The sequence below is a fragment of the Anabrus simplex genome, chromosome 5, assembly GCF_040414725.1.
Source record: "Anabrus simplex isolate iqAnaSimp1 chromosome 5, ASM4041472v1, whole genome shotgun sequence".
Taxonomy (NCBI): Eukaryota; Metazoa; Arthropoda; class Insecta; order Orthoptera; family Tettigoniidae; genus Anabrus; species Anabrus simplex.
Genome location: NC_090269.1, coordinates 121,096,765 through 121,121,587, shown reverse-complemented (window position 1 = coordinate 121,121,587; position 24,823 = coordinate 121,096,765). Strand labels below are relative to the sequence as shown.

Below are 24,823 nucleotides of genomic sequence, written 5' to 3'. Positions count from 1 at the left end.
TCTGCTGCATTCACCACCTCCCACACTGCATCTAGCGCCGAGTGTCCTCTCCGAAATCCATGTTGGCGAACAGATAGATCCCCTGCTAGTTGAACTGCTGAGAGGATTCTGGACTGCAGAAGTTTCTCCAGGCCTTTTCCAGCTGTGTCCAGCATACATAAAGGTCTATAACCACCAAGTTTTCCTTTGCTGATCAGAACCAAATGAGCCATTTTCCATCGGGGACTAAAAACACCTGTTTGCAGGCAATGATTGTACATATTCAGCAACAGTTCTGGACATAGTTCTGCTGTTATCTTTAGTACTTCTGTAGGTATACCATCTGGTCCTGGAGTTTTCTTGTTTCTAAGAGAGCTAATAGATCTATTCAGCTCTTCTACAGTGAAGAGGGGTATATCATCCAGTTCTTTTTCGTCATCACAGTCAATCCTCTCTGGATGGTAATAATAATAATAATAATAATAATAATAATAATAATAATAATAATAATAATAATAAATTTTTTAAAAAAATTTATGAGGGATTGTGGAAAATCTTCAAAAGACACTTGTGAAGGGCCCGCACTCCACGAGTGTGTGGGATTCTTACCCACTAAAATCCACACACCCTTTTCCCACGATGTGTGTCATCACCCCGGAAACGCTTTTGCATTACTTCAGGGTGATATCGTGCTTTGTCTTTCAGACTTATTTCTTCATTTCTCCTTTACGAACGTTCGTACGCTTCCAAATATTTCTTCTGACGAAGGACATCCTCCACATTCACTGCCAGGCGATCCCAGGATTAGTGGTTTCATAGCATCGCAGAAATAATACTATCTGTTGTCAATTCTCCTAGTTCAGTTTCCACACATCTTCTCTGTGTTGCCCAATGGCCGTACACAAAAAAGGTGTGAATTACGTCGTCGATGTCATTACAGTATATGCATGCTGCGTCACTCGCTCTGCCCACTTTATGCAGGAATTTCCGAAAATATCCATGTCCTGTTAGAAACTGCATGAGATAGTAATTTACTTCACCATGGACCGTTTCAACCCAGATATCCAAGCGTGGTATCAGTCGCTTGGTCCATTTAGCCCGAGGGTCACTTTCCCATCTGAGTTGCCATCGCCTCATCCGTTGATTGAAAGCATGCTTCTTTGCACATTTCTTTCCCAGCTCTCCTTGGGTACGCCAGATTTCATGTCGCTCCAATGCAAGTAGGTCTACTGGGGCTATTGCTGCCACTGTGAGGATTGCAGGTTCGGAAACTGTGCGGTGTGCACATGCAATACGTAAAGCTGCTCTCCGTTGTACGGCAGCTATCCTTCTCCGATACCAAGCAAATCTCAAGGATTCAGCCCAGATTTCAGAGCCATATAGGAGCACTGACTGAACCATCGACATGAGAAGACGTCGTATACTGGATTTCGGACCTTTAATATTTCCCATCAGTCTGCTAAGTGCAGTCATGTATTTTACTGCCCTATCTGTCGCTCTCTGAATATGATTCCAGAATGTGAGCTTGGAGTCAAGTGTCCCTCCTAGATATTTTGTGCTGACAGATGTTTCAATCACTAAGTCTCCAACAGTCATTGGTACAAGAGTTTCAATCCTTTTCCTCGTCAGAAGAACTATCTCCATTATGTGTTCGGCTAGTGTTAGACTGTGGCTCATCATCCATTCTTGTATGCGCCGCATCACCTGGTTCAGTTTGATTTGAGCCATTTCAACATTACGAGCTACTATCAAGGCGGCCACATCATCAGCGTAGCCCACAAGCTTCGTGTCCTCTGACATCTCCAAACGTAACAAGCCATCATACATTATGTTCCAAAGATCTGGACCAAGGATCGATCCCTGTGCTGCACCAGCCATCAGATATTTTGTCTTTTGTCCATCTTCCGTATCATACAGCAGAGTGTGATCTTTGAAGTAATCTCTCATTATGCGTATAAGATATTGTGGTAGCTTGAAAGTTTCTTCAAGAGCTACCAACATGTCGCTCCACCTTGCCGAATTGAAGGCATTCTTCACATCCAGGGTCACAAGAAGTGTCAATGTACGGGAATGATGGTTGCCTGTTTGTGCTCTTTCTGCTGTATTCACCACCTCCCACACTGCATCTAGCGTCGAGTGTCCTCTCCGAAATCCATGTTGATGAACAGATAGATCTCCTACTAGTTGAACTGCTGAGAGGATTCTGGGCTGCAAAAGTTTCTCCAGGCCTTTTCCAGCTGTGTCCAGCATACATAAAGGTCTATAACCTCCAAGTTTTCCTTTGCTGATCAAAACCAAATGGGCCATTTTCCATCGGGGACTGAAAACACCCGCTTGCAGGTAATGATTGTACATATTCAGCAACAGTTCTGGACAGAGTTCTGATATTATCTTTAGTACTTCTGTAGGTACACCATCTGGTCCATGGTTTTCCGTGGTTTCCCATTTTCACACCAGGCAAATGCTGGGGCTGTACCTTAATTAAGGCCACGGCCGCTTCCTTCCAACTCCTAGCTCTTTCCCATCCCATCGTCGCCATAAGACCAGTCTGTGTCGGTGCAACGTAAAGCAACTAGAAAAAAAACAAAAAAAATCTGGTCCTGGAGTTTTCTTGTTTCTAAGAGAGCTAATAGCTCTATTCAGCTCTTCTACTGTGAAGGGGGTATATCATCCAGTTCTTTTTCATCATCACACTCAATCCTCTCTGGATGGTCTGGGAATAGTGTATCCACAATTTGTTTAATGGTTTGCGGATCCGCACTCGGGGTTGAAAATGTCCTGTGTTTCTTCATTACAATCTTGTAACCTAGTCCCCATGGATCATCTTCTACTTCTTTAGCTAGTGCCCACCATTTATCGGCCTTACTTTTTCTAATTGCATTACAAGGCTCCTTCTTCGCTGACTTGTACTCCGCTGTGACTGAGGTATTCTCTTGACTGCCTCTCATCCTCTGAACCCTGCGTCGAAGTCGCAGACAATTCCTTCTCAGTTCAGCAATCTCTTCGGTCCACCAGTACACTGGGTGCTTGCCATTTCGCGGTCTTCTTCGGGACATTGAGGCGTTGCATGCTTGATGAATTAGCTGCATGGTGAGTTCAACACATACACCAGCTGCTTCTTTCCCTCTACGAGCAAAACATTTTTCTGTTATGTACTCCATTCCATTCCATATTACATCAATGAACTTTTCCTTGTCGATACTGGCTACGTTTCACTGTGCTGGCCTGCGCAAGATGTTTCTTTCTTGAGGAGATTCTTGGAGCAGTCAAAAGATGATATATTGATGATCACTCCCCATATAGTTATCGATCACTTGCCATTCAGTAATCTTAATATCCTCCAATGAGAAGGTTACATCCGGTATTGTTCCCTGGCAACTTGGCCGTCAAAATGTTGGCACATTTCCAATGTTGTTGACCACCAAACCCGTTCTGGATGCCATCTGCATTATACGCCATCCTCTGGAGTCTGTTTGTGGCAAGCCCCATTCCGACGCTTGAGCATTTACGTCACCAGCGACCACTAGTCTGTTTTCCATTCCACATATTACATCCTCAAGGCCATCAAGTTTAATCTGAAAGTTGGAAACAGATACATTTGGCGTAAAATTACAGCTTACAATAGTGACTCCCCCAGTCTGTACCCAAAACAAAACTATCTTCGCGTCCATGCTGTGTTATTGAAACTTTTCCTAGATCTGGTTTCCAAATTGCAGCTGTTCCGAGGTTATCCACAAACCACCCTGAATGGTCCCTCTCTTGATATGGTTCGCTAATAATAACGATGTCTACTTCCATCTCATAAATCAGCTGTGTCATAAGATCATTAGCTGTTTGACTCCTGTGCATGTTTGCTTGAAGGATTCGCATCATTTACTGTGATTTTTGGCCTTTTCCAGAGCTTCACGAAATATTGCACATGCTCCCGATCCAGGAACATGATTTTGTTTAGCTTCATCGACACCCTTGTCTGTACAAAGCATGCATCGTGGATTATTCTTTTTACAGTCCACTGCCTAGTAACCAGATTCTCCACACTTAAAACACAGCTTACTTCTGTTGGGGCCTGTGCAGTTTCTTGCCAGGTGTCCATATGATAGGCATCGAAAGCAGCGAGGTAACATGGTTCTAGCTCTTACTTTGCAGTATAGCCATCCTATCTTAATTATTCCTGCTTCCAGTAGTTTCTGAGCATCCTCATCTTTGGTTTCGAAGATGGCAAGTTTCTGTCCCCAGCTGTTGGGTTTCGAGACCGATACTTTCAGCTCTCCATGTGGATTGCTGGAATCTCATCTTACAGCTTCCTCCACGTCTGCAGTGGTAGTGGCTCCATCCATGTCTCGAATCTCCAGTGTAGTTTGGGAGATTAAAGCCTTTACATCGCCATCTCGTCCAAGGGCATCTCTCAGAGAATTACTGAATATCTCCCTGACGAAGGACGTTGTTTTATTGAATTCAAAAAGAACAGCTCCAGCTCTTGTTTTGTGGATAAATCGAATGCCTGCTCCACTGTCTTCCGGCTTCACCCTGTTCCTGATATCCTTGAAAACATTAGCGAAAGTCTTACCTTCATTGGTTTAATGATTATGTCTTCTGAACGACTTCTAGATTTAGAATGAGGTTGTTTTCCACTTTCGCTAAACGCTGTACGTTCTAGATCATTACCAACCTGTTTCGTCGGGATATCTTCGTGCATCCTATCCTCACTTTTCTTCTTTCTCTTCTTCTTGGATAGAAACGTTTTCCTTGATCTTCCTCTGAATCATTTGTCACTGGTGATGTGTTGGACAATTCTTTATTCTCCATGGTAGTTGATCTCTGCTTTAGTTCTTCTTCTAATAATAATAATAATAATAATAATAATAATAATAATAATAATAATAATAATAATAATAATAATAATAATAATAATAATAATAATAATAATAATAATAATATGGCCTCAGCTACTGTGTGCAGACATTTCAATTTGACGCCATCTGGCTGTCTGCTCATTAATTTCGATGTTCCATTTTACTCTAGGCCCACTAGATCGCAGACCGCCCTTCAAAAATCCGACTACCGCTGCCGGGTTTGAACCCGCTATCCTGGGATCCGGAGATCGACACTACCACTGATCCACAGAGGCAGCTATAAGCATAATAAGAAAGAGTCATTGAATGATATTGATATTTATGTAATTCACCTGAAATAAAGATAAAGCAGTGCACACAGTATACAGCTGCCATATTGGGCACTGAAGTTTTTTAAGTAAGAAAAATAATTTGAACTAGTGTAAAGTTTGTGTCTTTATTTGGCAAGTAAAAGTGTAATAATATTTGAAGTGGCAAGTCGAAATGGACGGCATCATTTCAGAACTACACAGTAAAATAGTGAAGGGACCTGTTGAAACATCCACATGCTTCATTCCTCTACATTTTCTGAAGCTAAGAGGAATCCTACATTCTTTGTGTCTTTGTTCTTTGGCAGAGACTGGAAAACTCCAATCTCAAGTTAGGAGATGCAGGGGGCTGCCCTGTTTGAAACCCTGCATGTTCTGCTGTTCCAGAAGTGTGCAACGTGCATATGAGATTACCCATCATTCTTATTTGTGGTTTCATTCCAGCTGGATGTCTTTCGGTCAAGCTCTTGTTTTAATGTTTGAAAGTAACTTTCACTTCCTGTAGAATTCCTTGGGCTAGTTCAGAATCATAGTTGATTAATTTATTGATGTAGTGCTTGTTAGCACTACCATTCACATTTTAGTACAGATCCAGCAAACCTTTTTGTATAACCAATAATCTAAACATTACGTAAGATTTTCGAGTTGTTGTTTGCCTGTTCCTGGTGGCATGGGAGTGGCCCATTGTAAAATGGAATCTTATTCCACAGTAGGTTTGTGAATTCTCTATGTAATTATTGTAAACTTAAATTTTTTAATATCTCTTTTATTTACTCTTGTAGAATGGGGCCAGCCCACTGTACGAAGGAATTTTCAATTCCACTTTAGGACTGTTATTGGACATGCTACTGTCTCACAGCATGTATCCATTATGTGAAGGTGTTTCATAGTACATTAGTGTTTTAAAAATCCCCTTGATGTTCATTTTACCTTAGAGTTTTCTAAATTTACCATTTACAGTAAACTTAGCTTATTGAATTTTAAAGTTGAAATTTTAAATCCATTTACATATCAGTTTTTAAGCAGATGGTGCTTTCTTGAGCTGTGTACGTCACGTGAATTATGAAGGCAGGACCATGATTTTAAGTGCCTGCGAACACCTTCATACATATGTGAACTTCATAAATTGTAAAATTATTTGCTTAAATTTTTGTTCCAACGAGTATTAAATTTTTGTTTCCAATGAGTTTCAAAGTAAAAGTTTGTGGTTTATTTTCATTAGATACGTTTTTATTTATTTTAAAGATTTACCTGTTACTTAATTTACTTACTGTTAATTCAAAGTTGAAGTAATGTTATAATGTTTAACTTTTTTAAATACAATTTTTCAAGTCCAATCTGCTTTTATAACTCTAGTTCATCCCTGTATTTTGTAACTTCCTTCGTTTTTACTTTGTGTAGTGTTTCTGTGCTGTACAAAATGCATGGAAATATCTGGAAAGTGTTCGCTAGTTGATATAACAGTTTGCTTGTTAATTGTGCATTCTATTGTTGAGAGAGAAGAAAGCTGTAAAACAGCCTAATTGTTAAAGATACTGTATAGATTTGCCCTTAATAATCAATGATGCACATCAAGGGCACACACATTAAAATTTTTATGACAAATGACTGTACAAATTGTGTGTCTATCACATTGCATTGATAGGTTTTTCTTCCTTTCTATTTTGAAAGATAATGTCTTTATTCCACCGTATTTGAAGATTTCTTAACTCTTAATTATTTCACTGAAATGCTTTTCTGATGTTATAGGAGGCCACATCAATCCTGCAGTAACTCTAGCATTTGCTTTAATAGGTAGAGTACCATGCCGCAAGATATGTACTTACTTCACTGGTCAGTATCTGGGTGCATTCATCGCAGCATTTTTCACATATGCAGTTTACTCAGGTAAGTTCAATATTCACATCCTTCCATTCTTAACATTATTCAGTTCATCTATAACTTTTTCCCTTGTAGTATGACCTTGAACTAATGATTTTCAAGGCACAAATTCTGTTCCTTTTCAGTGAAAGATTATAACTTCACTGATGGGAAGACATGAATTGTTTATTTATCTTACTTCCCTGATCATACAGATCTTCTTCCTGACTTTTTCCTAATTTCTTAATTACCTTTGTTTGGCTCTTTGAATGGATGTAGCCTATAATTGAATGCCTTTCCTGATGCCAACCCTACGTGGAGAGATGTATTTACTATTATGTGCTTCTTTGATGGTTTGTTTTATGATGTGTTGTAATGTGAAGATATGTATTAAAATGAACATGAACACCAATCTTCCAAGTCCAGCAGTGAATCAAACCCAGGGCCCTCTGAACCAAAAGCCAGTACTCTGACCATTCAGCCAAAGCAACTCTTGTTTTCTTCCGACCCGACGCTATTAGGTTTGCGAGGGCTAGGGAGTCTTTTATTTTCACGCCCTTCGTGGCCCTTGTCTTCCTTTGGCCGATATCATTTTTCAAAGTGTCGGATCCCTTCAATTTGTTCCATCTGATTAGTGTTATATAGAGGATGGTTGCCTAGTTGTACTTCTCCTTAAAACAATAATCACCACCACCACCACCACCTCAGCCAAAGCACCAGATATCCCTGATCATATAAAAGGCCACCAGTACCCGTCGTTGACAGGACAATAACTTAGAACATGTACGATGACATTTTGGTCTACCCGTAATATTGTTGCCCAGATTCAGAGCACGTAAGTGGACATGCCTCTCCCTGTCAGTGGCTCATTGTGACGTACACATTTCCTTGCTCTCTGTGGCCCTTTGCACTTTTGTTGCATTATTGCCAATCTTGATTTTATCTCTTCTTTCCGCTATAAAAGAAAGCCAAGTAATGGGTTAATCCATTAATATTTGAGATATACTGACAGATGTACAAAGTATTTAAAACATTGACAGAATGATCCCCATAGCTTTTATTCTTTTCTTTCTAATAAATTAACCTTTCAAGTGCCAAGTGTTTTTCTCTAAATGCTAGGCCATTTACTGAGGAATTGCACACGGATTTAACCCCTTGATGCTCACATTTATTCATGCCATTTTTTGCATAGATCGTTGGTAGCTACGTATTGTACCAGGAAAGCCTAGGTCCTGGTCCATATTAATTTAAAGAAACATTACTTCAGCATAAAAGATCCGACCGACGTACGAACATCTATGTAAAGAATGTTCCAGTATGTGCCAGACCCTACGAGTGCACTAGGCGGAGTCAAGTGACGTCACCTGTCGCTTGAAGCTCACCTCCACTAGAGATATTTCTCGAAAGAATTTTTCTTTTACCAGCTTTTTAACACCTTAACCAATTTCAACGGGACAAACGCTGAATTATAGCGGACGTCATAAAAGTTAATCCCTGTGAATTTCGAATTAATTCAGCCCATGGTTGTTGAGTTATAATAATTTAAAGTTTCAACGAAATTACGTAATCACGGTCACATGGCCGAGAGAGATGCTACCCCTCTCAGCGCTGGTATCTATATATGCCAAGGCCAGCCAGCCAGCAAGCCAGTACAAGGACGAGTAGACAGCTGTGTGAGTGAGACAGAGGAGAGACCGGCCCGCGTACAGTATGTTCGCGCAGTCACGGTGAAAGTACTTTCCGTCGTATTTCCGGAACGCAAAGTTATATCGCCGACAGAATTATAAAAGACGTCGCACTATATTTAGTATATCGCGTCGCGACTACAGTCCAATCCTAAAGACATTTAAGAATATAATACGAGTGAACTTATTGAAGTGCAAACATTAACTATTTTACGTTCACAGAATATGTCATTACGTGTAGATTTATGATTTTGAACTTCTGCAGAAACTAATGTGTAGAATCACCAGAACTCGTTTCTTTCCGAGTATTGAACTGTATTCCTTTATTCATGCCACGTCAGTATACGACTTACAGTAATTTGAGTGAAAATTAAGAACTTTTCTGAGGTAATATAACATTATAATAACAGGATAAGCAGAAAATAATTCTTAGTGACTTAATGACTGTGTTCAAAGACTGTGATTATCGACTTGCCTTTTCAAGTGTGAACTGTGCATTTATGAACGTTTCAATAACGACTGTAAATAGTAATTCATACAGGAAGGACTGTGATTCTTTCAATTACGCCATAAATAGTGTTCAACAGTCAATGACAGTGTCAGTGTTAACTACTCGCACTAAGTGAATTTTTCGTGTGCGAAAAATCACCCTAACGAGCTGCAATTCTACATGATCCAGTTCCAGCCGTCATCACCTCATCGGGAACGTCAACATGGTGTGTCAAGGGAACATCGCCGATCCTGATTCTCCACGGAACATTCCAGATGTCCATCCTTCGACATTTTGTAGCAACATTTCTTGCCATAAGTGAGTAGTAACAAACTGACTAAATTTTTTTTTTTTATTAATTTGTGAACAGTGGAAACTTCAGTGCCGTGTGTGAACAAATATTTCAGAGTTCTCATAATTTCTCAGAAGTGATTAATTTAATTTCAAATTTCAGTTTCATATCTCGTAGAAAGACTTTAGGCTTTTCAAGTGTGCTATATATCAAGGGTGACGAACTGAGAACTGAAAACTATTAACCAGGATTTAATTTCTCATATCAACTTACAATTATAAATGTGTGCTTAGGTTTAGAAAGACTTTAGGTGGAAATTCAATACCTCATATTCTCACATATGAAAGACTTTGAAATCAGTAGTATTTATGCCATTTTCATGAACAGAATTCAGGAAGATTACTTTCAAACTTTTAATTTCAATGCCAGATTTGAATCAAAAATCATATCGCAGGGTGAAGAATTAATAAATTGTTTTGAAAAAGATTTTTTAACCATCTATTATTCGCTCTGCGAGTCTATCCTACTCTGTATCGGCTCCAAAACCAAGCTCCACTCCCTGAGGTCCTACTCATGCCCTTTGCCCACAACTTTTCCTGGTACAGTATGTGAACACTTAGTCCACATATTTTTGACCATCTTTCACGTACTGAACCTGGATGAATAGTGGTTAAATATTTAGACACCCAGTACCGGAGCAATTATCATAATAAGCAGTCAAAATACATTTGTCCGATCAAAATTACACCCATACAAACTGTACTAATGCAATATCTTGGAGACTCCTGAGAAAAATTAAGTTGAGCGTACAGAGACAAAAGCGGTGGCTACCTAACCAATAAGGGGTTAAACAAATATTAAATCAGTCTTAGAAAGAGAAATTTTTGACACGCTGTACACCATTTTACTCAGAAAACCCTATTTTATATGCTTCAGTAAGTATATCGAGTGAATAGTAGTGGCTGGCCCTTAAGGACTGCCGGACGGTGTCCTCCCTAAAGAACGAAAAGGTTGTTTTATTTTCTCTCGACATTTGAAGTCAAATATTGAACTCGAATAATGCTAAGAAAATTACATTTCATTGTAAAACTGTAAATTCTCATCAATAAGGAAGACTGTTCGGCAATAAGTTATCAAACTTAGGTGAGTGACTTTCAGCACGCAGTTTACTATTAATGTTTTCAGGCTGAAGATAAGGCACGGACTCTCAAGCTTCCGTCCGAGGATATAGTGTGGGTGAGGGGTTGAGATGTAAGGGGGAAGCGACAGTTTGAGGGGGGAGGGCAGGGGAGGAAGAGTGCGGGATGTGGCTTTCACTTGGGCGGAGTCTGTAGCAGTGTAGCAGCAAAGATGTCCTTACAAACCCCTACAGAAGCATGCACCAGCCAAATCTCCATGGTTGCATACAATGAAATTAAATAATAATTTATGACCTTGTTTGCCCTATTATTTACATTTTAAGAAGAAAAATAATAAATTATTATTATATTGAAATGTAACATTTAAGACCAGGAATTCAGATTCATATTGGGCCTCTGGCTTGCATCCTGTGTTTTGTGAGGGTCGGTAGTAGTGAATTCGTTTGTGTTTGCACAGAAGACTTGAATGGATGCGGTGGTACCGGTGAGTAGCAAAGAAAGAGTTGTGGAAAAATTTACTGTGGCTCTACCCCCCGACCTGAGAATCTACCGACTGCCACTGCTGGTGAGTATCAGTCTATCAAAATGTTGAAAAACTAACTACAGTTTTATTATTCAGATTTTCATGTTAATCACTATTGAAAAAAACACCTATTAAAAAAAATAACTGACGTATATACAAAATATGCAGAATTTCTTTCAGGTTTCAAAATACATAGTTAACTCAGTGTAAATACAATAAGAAAAGCACAAGAGAACTACGGTAACATTCTGAGCTGCACACAGTTTCGTCGGACACCAAGCACTACTCGGAGTCATCGTTGGACAGTTCCCTTTCCCTGCCAGGCCTCACGGGTCTCCAGAAAAGGTGCAATTTATGGTGGTGAAAGATCAAAATTCAGGATTCAAACCTGCAGTGTAAATATTGGGAAGGTCACATATCCGAATTAGAAACGCCCATTTCTGGACTTGATAATACAGAGAGATGTTTAGTTTATCATTTGGCAGGATTCGTTCTAAAATATTATATTCACTTTATTAACTGAGGGGCTTGGGCACTGTGGCATACGGTGAAAACATTTGTTACCCCAGCTGCAAAAAAAAAAAAAAAAAAAAAAAAAAAAAAAAAAAAAAAAAAAAAAAAAAAAAAAAAAAACTCTAAAGCTAACATTGTTATTTTATAAGCTTGCTAGATAACTAAGTGGAAATATAACCAGCAAATAGATTAAACTATTAATAAATGAACAAATAAATACATAAATAGGACAATTTAGGTATTAAAGAACTTATTAAATTATAACTCACTTGAATAAGGATATTTTCAACCACATACTTGCACATTTTTCCAAATTGGTATTCACAGCACTGATGGCACCATCATAACTGAGCTACAGCAGATTATAAACAATGTACTTACAGTTTCACCCACCGATGCTTTATAATATTGTTATGGTTTCCACAGAAATGTACTGGGACTAACATTTTGTTTTTTAGCTTAAAAAGCCTAACCTAAACTGAAAGAACAAAATTTTGCAAGTATTTTACCATTGCCAAAGTTTTACAGTTTCACTCGCTTACCGAGTGTAGGTACAGCAAAGACAAACGAGGGAAATCCTCACAACCTATACCCCTGTCATAATCATGGAGAATGACACAGACCTCACGTGAACTTCACCTACAATCAAAGGCAATGCTACAAAAATCTACTATGTACCACCATTGCAGGCAAACCTATTCATAGAGAGCAACCAAATACAAAATTCTTCTACTTTGCACTTGGCTCTGTGTTCATTCTTGGCAACCTAAATATTTTTCCGCATGCATCAAAAAAAATATTCTACAGGTACCGTCAATGAATTGCTCCTGAAAACTTTATATATGCCAAAATCCAAAAGTAAATAAATACCATTATTACAATTGTTTCCATAAAATGGCTACTTTTATTAGCAAGACTATTTATGCAAATGGCTATACTGTTTTTTATTGTAGTCTCTGGTGTGTGGTGCTGAACACTTCAAATGTTAGCTATTTCAACTAACATGCACCCCACCTCCCCCAGAGAAGGAGGCTTAAAGCGTATGCGTAAACCAGCAACTTGAATTTTGCTGGGGTAGCTCTTTTTCGTGCCGGCAAAGAAGCCCAGCTCTCTGGAGAGACCTGGGCTGTGGTAGATCGAGCGGGTTATCAGACAGCTGACTTGACTTAGCTGTGATTTTTTTTTTAATTTAATAAAGAAATGTTCTAAGGAATAATAAGTAAATACAGTATTTTCCCCTGCAGCACTGAGGAAGCTGGAGTTCATTGTACACCACTGCTTGGGATGAAATAATGGTAAACACCACAAGTGAATCACAACGTTGACAAGTTTCTGACTGTTATTAAACATGCCATGTTCCTTACCATTATTTACTCATTTATTTATTTATTTATTTATTTAATAACAACCACAAGTGAATCACAACGTTGACAAGTTTGTGGTTGCAATTAAACTTGTCATGTCCCCTACCGTTATTTACTCCTGAGTCCAACAACTGCGAACTTGTTACCAAGTTTATCGTTTGCAAGAAATCAGCTTCATTTCCTGTATCAAATCCTATTTACAATGAATCAATAACAGTAAATTTCCATCCTTTTTATACTTATATTTGCATTAAGCATATCAATTAATCATATACAGTACATGTTTCATTCCATTTGGAACATCTTCAGCTGCATTACAACACTTAGGTGAAATTACAAAGTATTTATCTTCTTAAGAACATCAAATCAAATCAAAATCTCTTTATTTGCAAATGAGGTGTCTACCTCGGTGGCAAATGGTACACTAAAATACATTATTGTCAAGCACTAAATATTAAATTAACAAGAGAAGAAAATTTTTCCTATAATACAATATTATACAATTTACGCTAATAATGTTTTCTATTAAACACACAGCTCATCCTTAATAAATTTATATTGTTTACAAAATTCTAATTATAATATCTCCTGTACTACTTACAAATATAGTCAACTGATATACAGTATGTGGAATTGCTTCAAATGATACTATAAAACTGGTATAACATTAATATTTACATTGCATTTATTTATTTACTATTTTTTTTTTTACCCGTTCTGGATCCTAAGTAGCATAACGACCTGCTGCGTCTTAACCAGAGCCTCTTTTGCCACCACTTTTCAGAGTTCCTGAAGGGCCTTCACAGCTACCGTAGCGGTCCCAGGGCCCTCGAAGTCTCCACTGTACTTCACCCCTACAGGCAGTCCCCTACTTTGGCTGTCCAAACTCCTTAGACCAGGGGATGGAATTAATTTATTCACACACATTTTTTTATTTACAATAACCTCCACCGGTCGAATGCCCTCTAACACTTCATTTATTTTCTCTGTTGCTGTTTATTCTCTTCTTGAATATCTGTACAGATTTTGGAAAAGGATCAAACACTACCCCTGGTAAACTGTTCCACTCCTTCACACCCTTCCCAATGAATGAAAATTTACCCCAATCGCTTCTGCTAAAATTCCTTCTAATTTTATATTTGTGGTCAGTCCTGCCGATATAATTATTTTCCAACTGAAGCCTCTCACGGATATCTCCCCATGCTGCTTCTCCTGTATAGGCTCTATATAATCCTGTAAGTCTAGTTTTCTCCCTTCTCTTACTTAAAGTTTCCCACCCAAGTTCCTTTAACATTTCTGATACACTACTCTTTCTCCTGAAATCCCCTGTTACAAATCTTGCTGCTTTCCTCTGCACACTATCTATTTCTTTTATTAGGTATTCTTGGTGAGGATCCCAAACACTGTTTGCATATTCCAATAATGGACGAACCATACTCAAGTAACTTTTCCTTTTAATTCTTTGTTGCATCCTTTAAGTAGCCTCATTATGACATGTAATGATCTGTATGCTTTCCCAACAATGTCATCAATATGACCCTTCCAGTGCAAATTACTTTCAAATCTCACACCTAAGTATCTGCACTTGCCATCTTTTGGGATAACTACCTCATCCAAAGTATATTCAAATTCAGTTTTAAAGCTCCTGTTTGTAAAAGTTGTAACAGTTGATTTGCCTCCATTAACCTTCATATTATTTTCTTCAACCCATTGTTGGATACTTTCAAGGTCTCTTTGTAATTCTGAACAATCCTCAATGTTGTTTATTTCTCTATAAACAATTATGTCATCTGCATACAATCTTATTTTTGATGTTATATTGTTCCCTAAATCATTTGCGTATATTAAGAAAAGTAACGGACCGATTATACTACCCTGTGCAATTCCCTTCCAAACTTTCTCTTCCTGCGATACATTATTTCCTACTTTGACTTTCTGAACCCTTGAATTTAGAAATGCTTTTATCCAACGTGTAACCCTTATGTCCAATCCTATTCCCTCCAATTTCTTTAATAATATTCCATGTTCCACTATATCAAAGGCTTTGGAAAGATCTATGGCTATGCAATCTAACTGACCTCCTGAATCCAACTGATCTGATATGTCCTGCTGAAATCCCACCAGTTGTGCCTCACAAGAAAATTTCTTTCTAAATCCATACTGGCTCCTCATGAACCAATTTTTATCATCACATATCCCTCTGATGTACTTCGATATTAAACTCTCCAGAATTTTACAAACTATACTGGTCAGGCTGATTGGTCTGTAGTTCTCTGGTTTCCTTTTATCACCCTTTCCTTTATAAATTGGTATTATTATAGATTCCTTCCATTCCTTTGGTATTACACTATTATTTATGACATAGTCAAAGAGAAATTTGTTACTAAGTTTATCGTTTGCAAGAAATCAGCTTCATTTCCTGTATCAAATCCTATCAAATCCTATCAAATCTTAATAAGTATCTTGTTTTACTTAAAATCTATATGAATTTTAAAATTGAAATAAATTAAAATTAATGTGGATGGTTGAATGGGGTGGTGAAATGGGAAGGAAGATGGATTTACTTATTTTAGCCTGTTTTCTGGCCCCATTCTGCAAGAAATGGCGGTGTATTTCCAGAAGGAGTTTTATGAAGGGGACCTTAATTTTACTGCTAGTGCTGGGTGGCTTGATCGGTGGAAAAAACAGTACAACATTAGGCAGCTTAATATCTGTGGAGAAAAACTGTCAGCTAAATCCGGTGAGATTGTGAAATTTAAAAAGGAATATCAAGAAATAATTCTTGCTGAAGGATTAACTGGTGGTCAGATTTTTAATTGTGATGAGACTGGACTGAATTTCAAGATGCTGCCATCAAAACTCTCGCAGCCCAAGCCAAGACGTCTGCACCTGGCTACAAGCGTAGTAAGGAAAGAGTTACTGTCCTTGCCTGTGGTAATATTACTGCGAACTTGAAAGCAAAATTGCTTATGATTGGTAAAGCAAAGAAGCCTAGGACATTTAAAAACATTCTGTTAATGCTCTTCCAGTCCATTACATGAATCAGAAGGCTGCTTGGATGTCTGCTGACTTCTTAAAAGACTGTTTTTTACAAAAAATTTTCCAGATGTAGAAAAATTTCTAGCTTCGAACAATCTCCCTAGAAAAGCACTTCTTCTACTAGACAATGCCCCATCACACCCAACTGAAGAGCAACTTAGAAGTGGTGACATCAAAGTCATGTTCCTCCCTCCTAATGTGACATCATTATGCCGCCAATGGACCAAGGTGTGCTGGAAACATTGAAGAGGAAATATCGACAGAAACTCCTTTCATCCCTGATAGAGAAAATGGACAATGGCAATGACATGATAGAAAAGTTAAAGCGAAACAACATGAAAGACGTGGTATACTGGATAGCGCAGTCTTGGGAAGAAGTTGAAACAATGACATTAGAAAGTCATGGAACAAACTGTTGAGTGAAGTTGAACATCGAGAGGAGGTGGTACAAGAAGACATGGAAAGCATTGTTCCCTTACTGAATTGCATTCCTGGCTGTGAGGATGCTACGACTCAAGATGTAAGTGGTTTGCACAAGATCAGTTGCTTGTGAATGCTAACGAAAATAGGATGATGAAGAAGAAGAACGAGTCATTGCAGAACAAAAGGAGAAAACGACTCACAGTGAAGGATTATCGTCGATGGCGGGATCTCGCAGCAAGAAAACGCGAATCAGCAGGCAAGAAGACATTGTTGACAAGTTTCTTTTCGTAAGACATTTATCATGTTTTCGTTCAATACTGCATCTACTGTATAATACAATTGAACTGATAAGTCAATAAATAGAGTACCGTAAAACATAGTAATACAGTGTAGCCTTCCTGTTTGTTTTAGTTCATTTTCAAAGTTATTCTGTATTATCCGACATTTTCGGTGATCCAACGTACTCCAGGTCCCATTTAGGTAGGATAATCGAGACTCTACTGTATTATTATTATTATTATTATTATTATTATTATTATTATTATTATTATTTTGTTTGGCAAAATAAGGATACATTGGAAATTTAAATATTACAATAAGCTTTACAATAGGTCACAGGTAGGGACCCTTTTAGAGGCAGCCCTGCCCAGGGAGTGGCGCCCCTGCCTATGTGAGTCCCAGAGCACACTGACCCGGTGTGTAACATCTGGTAAAGGGTCCCAGCTCAGGGTAACAAGTGAAGACCTCAACGCCAGCAAAAGAAGAGAATATGATTCGGAGCTGGCAGGGGAGGCAACCCATTCCTCTGGGGGGTAGTACAGATGGATACCCTGCCTTGTGGGATAAGAAGGGATCCTCAAAGACTAAGGGAATAAACCCCAGAAGAAAATCCTCAAGCCAGTAAAAGAGCTTATTTGTTGTTGCTTTCACAACACACAAGAGCCTCGGAAGGCATTTATCAACTAAATTAAGACGTCAGCATGAGCAGACTCATGTCAGGGATGATGGTTTATGACCTGATGATAGATAGGTTCTTGCAAAAATCTCGGAGGAGACTAACATGGATTGGGACCATCAACTTACTCAGTCTCACAGGAAAATGTGAAGAACTAGTGGACCTCATGGAAAGGAGGAAATTAATGATATTGGGGCTGAGTGAAACCAAATGGAGAGGGAAAGGAATTAAGAAATTAAGAAAAGAGTATACGCTGTATTGACATGGAAATGACAAAGAGATAAGGAATGGTGTTGGGTTCATCATGAGTAAAGATCTAGGAGTTGCTGACATTCAGTATGTCAGTGAGAGAATAATAAAAGTGGCTGTGCATGTAGGGAAAGAAAAACTAACTTTGGTACAGGAGTATGCACCTCAAACTGGATGTTGTCAAGAGGATAAGAACCAATTTCTTGATGATTTGAAAAAGTTATTAGTAAAGAGAAAGTAATCATTATAGGAGATCTGAATGCACAGATTGGGACAGATAGAACAGGATATGAGAACGTAATGGGACCTCATGGATATGGTGGAAGAAATATAGAAGGTGAACATCTCTTTGACTTCTGTATGAGGAATGGGTTGGTGGTGAAAAATAGGTGGTTCAAGAAGAGACAGAGCCATAAGATAACACGGTACAGTTGGGATATACTACAAAAGACTGTAATTGAGTATGTCATCTCAGATGAAGAAGGGAGCAGAATGGTAACAGATGTCAGAGTAACATCCAGCGAGAGCCTTGACAGTGACCACCATCTATTAGTAGTGGACCTGAGAAACATCTATGTGCCAAAAGTACAGAACAGGAAAATGCCAAAAATCAAAGTATGAGAACTCCAGAAAACAGATAAGAGAACTGAGTATCAGAACCAGATAAAAGCCCTGTCACCAAGAGAAGAAAGGAAAAAAGGAGAGAGGCAGAATGGACCAGACTAAGGGACACATTGGTTAAGGAAGCAACTGAAGTTTGTGGAAAGACAAGTATGAAAACAAGGGAGAAGGAAACACTGTGGTGGAATGAAAGAGTGAGAGCAGCAATCAGAGAAGGAAATCTCTTGTGGAAAGAAAGGGATCGGGAGAAAAATAAACCAGATCTTACTAGAGACAAGGCAAAGATCAGAAACCTCGAACAATTATACCGAAACAAGAAATTGGGCATTAAAAGAACAGTTACAGAAGAAAAGACCAAGGCATGCAATATATTCACTCAGAAACTGGAGGAAGACAGCAGAGGCAATAAGAAACTACTGTATAATGTTATCAGAGGTAAAAGGAAACCAATGAATACCATAAAGGCACTTGAATATGAAAATGTAAATCTGATTAGGACAGAAAGTGACATGAGAGAAGTCCTGAAGAACCATTTCGACCACCTACTGAATAGACAAGTTCAAGAACAAAATACAGAAGCAGAAATCCAAGCCTTCAATGACGAACCTCCCATCACTTGGACAGAAACTGAGACAGCTTTAAAATCCATACCTAAAGGAAAATCTTCAGGTGCAGATGAAGTGAATGCGGGCATGATAAAGGCAGCAGGCATCCAAGGTATACAATGGCTGCACAGAGTACTAAATGCCATATGGACAGACAACAATATACCTGCAGATTGGAGCAAGGGAGTTATAATTTCCCTGTTTAAGAAAGGCAGCAGACAGAAACCCACGAACTATAGAGGAATAACACTGCTGTCTCATGGGCTCAAAATTCTAGAGAAGATCATAAAAAGGAGATTGAGAACCATCATTGAACCACAGTTAGTGGAGAAGCAATATGGATTCGGAAGTAACAGATCAACAATGGATCTAATTTTTAGCACCCACATACTGATGAAAAAGTATTGGGAGAAAGGCAAGAACCTGGCCATTGTATTTCTGGATATAGAAAAGGCCTATGATAATGTTATAAGAGATAAGATTTGTGAGTGCCTGAGGAAAAGAAATGTGCCTGAAGAACTGGTAAGGAAAATTCAGATGTTGTACAAAGACTGTGCTATCTGTGTACAAATTGGGGAAGGTCTATCATCATGGTTTGATACCAAGAGTGGAGTTCAACAAGGAAGTGCACTGTCTGCACTACTGTTCGTCACTGTTATGGACAATATAATGAAGAACATCAAGGAAAAGTTAGGTGAACTGTATGCAGTGGCCTTTGCTGATGATATCATGATTTGGGGTGAAACAAAAGAGGAAGTACCGGTACAGACCAGACTCAACGTGTGGAAAACCCAGTGCCAGGAATATAACCTTAACACATCAGCGAGACCAAGAAAGTGTTGATGGCAGTCAACAGAGAAGGGCGTCCAGCAAGTGTAAAACTAGGAGACCATCAGCTAGAGTGTGTGGATAGTTTCCCTTACCTAGAATAATTTGGTCAGAAAGGAAATTACAAACAGAGTGCAAAAAGGATCAAAATTCTACTAACAAGTAAGAACACTTTTATGGTATGACATGATTCCAAAACTGGCCAAACAGATGATGTTTAACAGCTATTTCATACCAAAATTGACCTATGGGATTGAAGTATGCACTCTCACAAAAAGAGATTCATCAAGACTGCAAGCATCAGAGATGAAATTTCTTAGATCCACCATCCAGAAGACCAAGATGGACACGTTAAGAAATAAGGTGAGGAAAGAAGCTGGAATAAAGACATCCCTATTAGACCGAATCGGCACATCCAGACTACGGTGGTACGGGCATGTGATGAGGATGGAGCCTACAAGAACAGCCAGAATAAATTTGGAAAGACAGGTGGAAGGGAAAAGACCTGTATGAAGACCTAAAACCCGATGGATGGACATGATCAAGGTTGATCTAGTTTCCAGAGGATGGACAGTGGATGATGTTCTCCATGACAAGTTGTACTATATATGGACAGGAAGAAGTGGAAGAGGCTCATTAACAGTACCCAGGAAAATGGAACTGTACAATGATGATGATGAATAAGCTTTACAAAGGAAATTTTAATATGTCCTCCTATTCATACATACACATCTCCACCTTTAGATGGAGTAATATTAGTCATACATGTTTCAACTCATTTGAGCCATCTTCAGTGAAAAAAGGGGGTTAACATTTTTACATAATTGATGCTAAAAAATTATGTTAAAACACAATGAAGAAAAGAATGAAAACAAATGAGGCATGTTGGAATTAAAATAATGAGTGATTATGGCGACATTGTGGATCTCTTAGTCTAAACGTGCAGTGTGTTACAATTAGAAAATTTAAAACGACAGTCTGTCTTCATTGAGTTGCTATCACAGTCAAGAGGGCAGTGAAAAATTGAGAAACTATGTTTGAGAAGAAAACAAATACCAGGTAAAACAAATACCAGGTAAAATGTACGTGACTCCTAGTGAAAACCGCCAATGAAGTTCAAGTCTGTAATGGAAAAACTTGGGCTAATAAGTAAAAAATAAGTGTGAAGAAAACTTTAAACTTACTTATTAAATAATTACCCTCTCAAACAGCCTGACCTTCTCAATTTAATGGTCCCGTTCTCACTGATCGTGTCCATTGCTGGCTCAGCGAGGATGGGAGGAGTGAAGGGAGAAAGGGAGGGAGGTGCTGAGCTGTTGGGGAGAGGAGGAGGGAGGAGTGGTATTGAGTTGGAGAGATGGAGGCAGGGTTTATTTTTATTATAGAAGTGCTGATAAATATATAGAACTAATGTTTTAAGTAGAATGTTCTTTTCTTCCCATTGATTTCATTTAAATTATAAGAGGGTTCCTAAACTGATCTATATCAATATGGATACTCTCGAGAATGTTGAGCAAGGTGCCTTTTTGCTCATAATGCAAGATTTTAAGGTCTTTATCTATTGTTGTATATTCATGACTGATTCTTTGTGATGCTCACTCATAGCTAAAAAATGATTATATATATTATATAATTATATATATTATATATAATATCTTATAATAATTATAAGCTATATATAGTATTTAGAGATCCAGGTAAATTAAAATGTAATGTCCAGTGTATTCAACCAGTTCACAACCTCATTGGTGGCAATGTGAATATCTTGAACAGTTCCTTCAAATCTTCTTCTTGGGCACTCCGTAGCAACGTGTTGGATGGTCTGGGGAACATTGTCACACTTGCACTATGATTTTTCAGCTTTTCTCCACTTGTGAAGCCAAAATTTACATCTTCTGTGAATTGTCCTAATTCTGTTTAAAGATGTCCATGCCTTTCTAACTAAATTGAAACCTAGCAGAGACATGGTTGCTTCACGTCTGTAGGTATAACCTTAAAGTGCCCTAAATGTGTCTCCTGGGTAGTACTAAGTAAGCAACAACATTGGCCACTGGACCCCAAGCTCTGTTGCAGGGATATCCCAGCTCATAGAGGATTCACTACAATTATACTCAGACTTAGATCAGTTCAATTATTTCCATATATTTTAATTTTTTTCCCAGTTCACCCCTTTGTTACATTTCTACATTGTAAATGTCTATTAAAATGATATTTACAACCAATTTCTTGCCTTTCAGATGCCATTTACAATTTTGATAGTGGAGAACGTCAAATTATTGGTGATAATGCGACAGCTGGTATATTTGCCACATTTCCACGAGATGATATTAATAAAGGCGTTTTATTCTTGGACCAGGTAAAAAATCAGTTACTATTTTATTATATATACTAAAAAAGAATAGCCTCATAATGTTAATCCTTAAAAAAAAGGTCACGCAGACATACGTAATTCAATCAATCAATCAATCAATCAATCAATCAATCAATCAATCAATCAATCAATCAATCAATCAATCAATCAATCAATCAATCAATCAATCAGTCAATGAAAATGAAAATGAAAATGAAAATCTATAGCCTGTCTCCAGTCACTCGACCAGGTCAGGAATGGAATGAATGAAGCCCCCATTTAGCGGCGAGGATAGGAATTGTGCCGGCTGCCGAAGCCTGTCGCACTCCTCTGGGGCAATGATTAATGAATGACAGATGAAATGAAATGATATTGGAGAGTGTTACTGGAATTAAATATGACAGGGAAAACCAGAGTACCTGGAGAAAAACCTGTCCCGCCTCTGCTTTGTCCAGCACAAATCTCATATGGAGTGACCGGGATTTCAACCACAGAACCTAGCAGTGAGAGACCAGCGCACTGCCGTCTGAGCCACAGAGGCTCCAATCAATCAATCTATCTATCTATCTATCTATCTATCTATCTATCAATCTATCTATCTATCTATCTATCTATCAATAGTTGTGTACAGTACGCACAACTTTTATTGATACCTGGACTCCCTGGTGCTGAATCGGTAGACCTCGGTTATGTTTGAGATTCGTACTGGCAACCTTTGACACATAAAGTATGAATTGAGTATGCTTCACCTTGAGACATCTGGCGTACACTTTACGTACTAGTACTATTGTTTACACAGCATAGCCAAAGTGATATTTCTGAGAATTCATGCTAGGAACAAGATTCACATCGAGAAATGTTATATAATGTTATATAATGTATGTGTGACACAGTTGTTGGCTTAATATAACAAAGGTTTAGAAAATTCTTATCGATCGATCATACTCTCGGTTCAATTCAATTCAGATTTCATTTCCATTCAGTTGGCAGTATTACCGAAACCGGGAGAGCTCCCTCCTTACTCCTTACCACCGCAAAACCAGGTATCACTAACAGTTGCGCATACTGTATTACTCACACACTTTTTAGTGATAGATTTATGCACGGGGGTGAGGAGTAAGGAGGGAGCTCTCCCGATTCCAGTAATACTGCCAACTGAATGGAAATTAAATCTGAATTGAATCGATAATCGATCGATCAATATGAATTTTCTAAACCTTTATTATCTTAAGCCAAGACTGTGTCACACACACATTATATAACATTTCTTGATGCAAATCTTATTCCTAGCATGGATTCTATAGTTTGGCTTTGCTGTGTAAACAACAACAGTAATATTACGTAAAGTGTACGCCAGATGTCGTACAGCGATGCATAAGCGATTCATAGTTTGTGTTTCAAAGGTTGCCAATACGAATCTCGAAGATTGCCGAGGTCGACCGATTCAGCACTAGGGTATCCATCTATCACTAAAAAGTGTACGAGTAATGCATGAATGTTCAACTAAGCAAAGCAAGGTACTTAAGATGGTGATAGAGACTGAAGTTGGACTGCACTCATCTGGATGAGTATCATCTTTCTTACAGCAGTTGTAAACATCATACAATTCTCCCAATATTTCTTACACATCCAAATTTACAAAAGAGGTCAAAAGAGGTGAGCCCTGCAGTGGATCTCAACTTAGGAACATGGGACAGTCATGGTGTTCCCAACTTAGTCTGACAATACTTTCACTTACTAGTACTAGGCTCCTCACATTCATCTTCCCTATCCTACCTCCCTTGGTCAACTCAACTCTTGCTCTCTTCTGATCGACGGTATTGGATTTGTCGGGTCTTTCCTTTTTTTTTTCCACCTTCCATGGCCCATTACTCTCTTTTCCTTAATTGAAGATCACATATTTGCCTAAAATATTCTTTTCCCTTTTTTTTAGCCATTTGGACAATAATCCATTGAAAAGCATTTCAAAGATTAACTGTCAATTTTTTTAAATTCTCTGCTCCTGCTTTTCTTTTTCCTATTTGCTTTACGTCGCACTGACACAGATAGGTCTTATGGCGACAATGGGACAGGGACAGGAAGGAAGTGGCCATGGCCTTCATTAAGGTATTGTCCCAACATTTGCTTGGTGTGAAAATGGGAAACCAAGGAAAACCATCTTCAAGGCTGTCGACAGTGGGGTTCAAACCCACTATCTCCCGGGTGCGAGCTCACAACTGCGCGCTCCTAACCGCACGGCCAACTCACTCGGTAATTCTCTGCACCTTCAATATGAGTAACTATGCTACACATCCAAGTATGTATGTTAGGTATTCATCCTGAAGGCTGGTTTGATCCTCCACAGCTCTGCCAACAGCTGTCATAGATAGCCTGGCATCACTGAAGAGGCTTACTAGGGAAATAAGGAGTGAGGTAATATCCTGTTCCTTTCCTCACCAAGCCGGAAGTTACTATTACATATCAGTCTGCCACGCTCACTGAAATGCATGCAACAACCAACCCTATAACGATACATTCATAACAAGTACTGGCTGCATAAAGAATGGTATTACTAGCATCACTCATACCTTGGTCACTTTCACGTTGTCAAAGCCAAGGATGAGACTGAGACAGATCAATGAAAGTAACAAATTTATTCTAGCCCATACTAGAAGACATAGTGCACTGTAAGCATTACATCTCACTAGCAAAGGCATAACACATCCAAGTAAGCCATGTAATCTTTTATTTGTCTTTTAAGTCCATCC

General features: G+C 38.6%; 1 protein-coding gene across 1 annotated transcript in view; it reads left to right on the top strand.

The window, feature by feature from the left end:
- The window catches only part of LOC136874390 (uncharacterized), a 145,025-nt gene that overhangs the window by 5,871 nt on the left and 114,331 nt on the right, over positions 1 to 24,823 (top strand). The window contains exons 2-3 of the mRNA XM_068227783.1: positions 6,890 to 7,027; positions 21,964 to 22,082. Coding sequence (XP_068083884.1) covers positions 6,890 to 7,027; positions 21,964 to 22,082 — 257 coding nt within the window. The remainder of the gene's footprint in view (positions 1 to 6,889; positions 7,028 to 21,963; positions 22,083 to 24,823) is intronic.